Here is a 4,875-nt window from a genome sequence, read left to right on the forward strand (position 1 = left end):
CGGGTCCATACCCATCGTTAATTGCTTTTCACTGAGAATACCATAAGGGTCGAGTTCTAATGGGCTCTAAAAATGGATGGAAAAACAATTTTTATTGCGACTACATATAATGCAAATTTTGGGGTATATAGTTTGTTTGATGCTAAGGTCGAAATTGTATAAGCACTGGAATAAACTTTATGGATGTAACTTACAGCGATTTTTTTTGCCTAGAGTTGTCACTCATGAATTACGTGAAATTATAGTAGGTAACTTAAAACATTAAGAGTAAATCCACTTACGAATAGGCATAGACTATATATCTTAAGAAATTGAAGCTTGAGGAGGGTCATAATGAACAGTGTTGCATAAGCCGTAGCTAGATTTCAGAGTCAGTTGGACGAAAGGTAATTTTAAAAAAATGGATGTAACTGCGGTAGCGAAATATTATCGTTTAGAAAAGGAATTATTACTCATAAGAATTTCTAAAAATATTTCAAATGACCCGAAGTTATATTATTTTGTTTTGAATGATCTTTAAAGGCACCGCGTTATTTTCCGTTAAAAAAAAGTTGGGTGCAAAGTACTATGTAAAAAACCGGTTCACATATTTTATGGAAGATACGTTTTTTCCGGTTCGGCCGGAAGGTTAAGGTAGGTACTTAGTACTTGCTTATCGATACCAATGTTGCGATGTCTATGTGCTATGGTGGCATCAAATTAGTTAGCTTTGGTCTTTCCAATGTGCTATCGGCGGCGTTGCGCGTACCCTTGCAGGTAATTATTGTGATAGTTATTGAATTCATGTAAAGCAAGCAGTAATAATTACATATTTCACTTAACGAACCTAATGTTTTGTCACGACAATGAGTGTTCTTGGTAAAACTTATTAATTCCTCCTTGTTGCGCGTACCCAACAGTTAATGATGGCAGTTGTAGCTGTCAAAATTGAAACGAGGGATACAGTAAACGAGGGATACAGAGGGGAAATTATTCGTGATAACACATCCCATCAGAAGTTACTTATTTCGAGTATAAATGTTTATTGTTTAATGCTTTGACGTTTATTCAGAAAAAGTGTTGTGAGTGGTCACTTGCAACTTGCATACATGTTTTCCAAATTTCAGTGATGTGGTTGTGTAGCATGGTGCAAAAAAATTGTATAACCCGATAACCAGTCCATGATTCTCTTGATGACTGTTTTTTCATCTTTATGCACTTTTTCATCGGCGTTGAATTATCAACAAAATCTTTAAACAGTTTTAGTCTACGCAAACGACTTAATCGGAAATAACATTTACCGTTAGTACCTTTTAATTATTATTACAAAAATGTGATGGATTGTCAATAGATATAGTTAGAAATATATGCATAAATAAAACCCTTGACTTAGCTGAACCGCCCTTGTAAGAATTTATTTTTCGATTAATGTTTCTTTTGCACTTCGTATTAAAGATGTTACCGGTTATCTTTCGACATAATTAAAAGTTTTATATACTTCTCATATTAATAATAATAATAATAATGCAGGTTTTAAATTTTCAGAAAAAACTAATCTTTTTCTCTTCAAAACGTCACTAGAAGATTGAAAAACAAATGGATCATACTTCAGCTGCAGTTAAGGCTGAACCAGGGGATGAAGAAGGGGATGCTCTCCCTTTCTCTGCTAGTGAAGGGCCACTTCTCGGGGTCGGTCATAATTTACGACATTGTTATGTCGACTTGTCATACTCTAGGATTCTTAACCCACACGATCCTATTATCAAAGAGAAACCGGGAAGTGATAATGCTTCTCTCCATACTAGGAAATACCTGAACGAGGGGCCAGTAGTACCGGAAACTGCCACTGATCTACAATACAAAGTAATATCTAGCGATATCGTCATCCTCACCGAAATCGATATTGATCTTCCTGACATTAAACAAGAATGCGCGGAATCCTCGAGCAGACGTGAAGCTGAATCTTGTAAGTAACACTTTGTAGTATGATGTGACTAATCTCCACATGTGTGACGCGGGTTCAGAGAGATGCCGAGTGTGGGGCATTTCATCGCTAGAAGCCCGATTTATATTAGTTCTTGCTTAGTCAATTTAAGCAACTACAAAAAATGTCATTATTTTACATTAACCACTTTCGTCTATTTCGACTGAGAATTCAAATCAATATGTTTCAAATCAAACCAGGTTTTGAACCTGGTAATCCTTTCTGCGTTTTTGTTGTGTAAAAATAAATGAACTATCTTCATATTCATAGTATTTATTTACTTGCATGTAGTTAATGGCTAGTCATTTTTGTTTAAGCGACATTCATGAATAATTCGAAGTATTCTTCACTATTGTTTACTATTGTTGACCAATTGCTTTGTATAACGAAACCAGATACAGTTAGTACTTGTGTAAGATGCTTCTCTAATGTTTCAAAGAGATCCGGTATAAAAGGTGCGTTACCACTTTCTTAAAAAGTTGTTGTATTATTATTATAAAGTATGGTGTACTAAAACACATGTAGACACCAGCAGCTGACCAGAAGTACGAGTATATGAATATGCAACCGAGTGCTATCATTTACTCTTTCCTGCTGTTTATTCTCCATTTCCTTTCCCACATAGCATCTGCCGTCCATATCTGAAGTTTTGTTAATTTTATTTTTGTTTTCAGATTTAATGAGAAGTGAAATAAGAACTTCGTGTTCAGAGAATATCAAGCACATTTCTTCTTACAATGATAGAGAAATTATATCTTCGTGTTCCATAAAACGGAATGTAGAGTTACGTAATATATCAGTAAATGCAGGAGAGAAAAATTTTCCCTCAGAGTGTCACAACAAATGTTTACCAAAAAAGAATTACAAGAGACACGAGACAATTCTAACTGGTGAGAACCCCTTCTCTTGTTCAGAGTGTGATTATAAATGTTCACAGAAAGTGAGTTCAAAGCGTCACATGTACACTCACACTGGTGAGAAACCCTTCTCTTGTTCAGAGTGTGATTATAAATGTTCACAGAAATTGAGTTTAAAGCGTCACATGTACACTCACACTGGTGAGAAACCCTTCTCTTGTTCAGAGTGTGATTATAAATGTTCACAGAAAGGGGGTTTAGAGCGTCACATGTACACTCACACTGGTGAGAAACCCTTCTCTTGTTCAGAGTGTAATTATAAATGTTCACAGAAAAGGGGTTTAGAGCGTCACATGTACACTCACACTGGTGAGAAACCCTTCTCTTGTTCAGAGTGTGATTATAAATGTTCACGGAAAGTGAGTTTAAAGCGTCACATGTACACTCACACTGGTGAGAAACCCTTCTCTTGTTCAGAGTGTGATTTCAAATCTTCACAGAAAGGGGATTTAGAGCGTCACATGTACACTCACACTGGTGAGAAACCCTTCTCTTGTTCAGAGTGTGATTATAAATGTTCACAGAAAAGGGGTTTAGAGCGTCACATGTACACTCACACTGGTGAGAAACCCTTCTCTTGTTCAGAGTGTGATTATAAATGTTCACGGAAAGTGAGTTTAAAGCGTCACATGTACACTCACACTGGTGAGAAACCCTTCTCTTGTTCAGAGTGTGATTTCAAATCTTCACAGAAAGGGGATTTAGAGCGTCACATGTACACTCACACTGGTGAGAAACCCTTCTCTTGTTCAGAGTGTGATTATAAATGTTCACAGAAAAGGGGTTTAGAGCGTCACATGTACACTCACACTAGTGAGAAACCCTTCTCTTGTTCAGAGTGTGATTATAAATGTTCACAAAAAGGGGATTTAAAGGCACACATGTACACTCACTCTGGTGAAAACCCCTTCTCTTGTTCAGAGTGTGATTATAAATGTTCACAGAAAGTGAGTTTAAAGCGTCACATGTACACTCACATTGGTGAGAAACCTTTATCTTGTTCAGAGTGTGATTTCAAATGTTTGCGGAAAGGAGATTTAAAAAGACACATGTCCACTCACACTGGTGAGAAACCCTTCTCTTGTTCAGAGTGTGATCACAAATGTTCACGGAAAGGGAGTTTAAAGAGGCACATGTATACTCACACCGGTGAGAAACCCTTCTCTTGTTCATAGTGTGATCATAAATTTTCTCAAAAAAGAGAATTAAAGAGTCATTTCAGTATTCACAACGGTATTAAACCCTTCTCTTGTTCTGAGTGTGATTTCAAATGCTCGCGGAAAGGAGATTTAAAAAGGCATATGTCCACTCATAACGGTGAGAAACCCTTCTCTTAAGTGATTATAAATGTTCGCTATATATATATATATATATATATATATATATATATATATATATATATATATATATATATATATATATATATATATATATGTATATGTATATGTATATGTATATGTATATGTATATGTATATGTATATGTATATGTATATGTATATGTATATGTATATGTATATGTATATGTATATGTATATGTATATGTATATGTATATGTATATGTATATGTATATTTATATGTATATGTATATGTATATGTATATGTATATGTATATGTATATGTATATGTATATGTATATGTATATGTATATGTATATGTTTATGTATATGTATATGTATATGTATATGTATATGTATATGTATATGTATATGTATATGTATATGTATATGTATATGTATATGTATATGTATATGTATATGTATATGTATATGTATATGTACATATATATATATATATATATATATATATATATATATATATATATATATATATATATATATATATATATATATATATATATATATATATATATATATATATATATATATATATATATATATATATATATATATATATATATATATATATATAATAAAATAAAAATAAAAATCAAAAGGCTGTTAAACAAGCGTTTTTTTTATATCAATCTCCTTAT

The 4,875-nt window shown here is 33.2% G+C and overlaps 1 protein-coding gene across 1 annotated transcript; it reads left to right on the forward strand.

Annotated features, from left to right (window-relative positions):
• Positions 1-695: 695 nt before the first annotated feature.
• On the forward strand, positions 696-4,223 carry LOC148301387 (uncharacterized). The gene is made up of 3 exons (XM_088273290.1): positions 696-756; positions 1,525-1,945; positions 2,638-4,223. Exons 2-3 carry the CDS (start codon positions 1,576-1,578, stop codon positions 4,053-4,055), a joined length of 1,788 nt encoding a protein of 595 aa, XP_088129416.1. The 5' UTR covers positions 696-756; positions 1,525-1,575; the 3' UTR covers positions 4,056-4,223.
• Positions 4,224-4,875: the final 652 nt, after the last annotated feature.

This window comes from Brachycentrus maculatus, unplaced genomic scaffold (assembly GCF_059751285.1).
Source record: "Brachycentrus maculatus isolate JH-2025_06_01 unplaced genomic scaffold, ASM5975128v1 h1tg000566l, whole genome shotgun sequence".
Taxonomy (NCBI): domain Eukaryota; kingdom Metazoa; phylum Arthropoda; class Insecta; order Trichoptera; family Brachycentridae; genus Brachycentrus; species Brachycentrus maculatus.

Bases quoted from the DNA above. Each gene is read 5' to 3' on its own strand.
- LOC148301387 (XM_088273290.1), top strand. From the start codon at position 1,576: ATGGATCATACTTCAGCTGCAGTTAAGGCTGAACCAGGGGATGAAGAA. The intron at 1,946-2,637 runs GTAAGTAACACT...TTTTGTTTTCAG, and splicing joins CAGACGTGAAGCTGAATCTT to ATTTAATGAGAAGTGAAATA.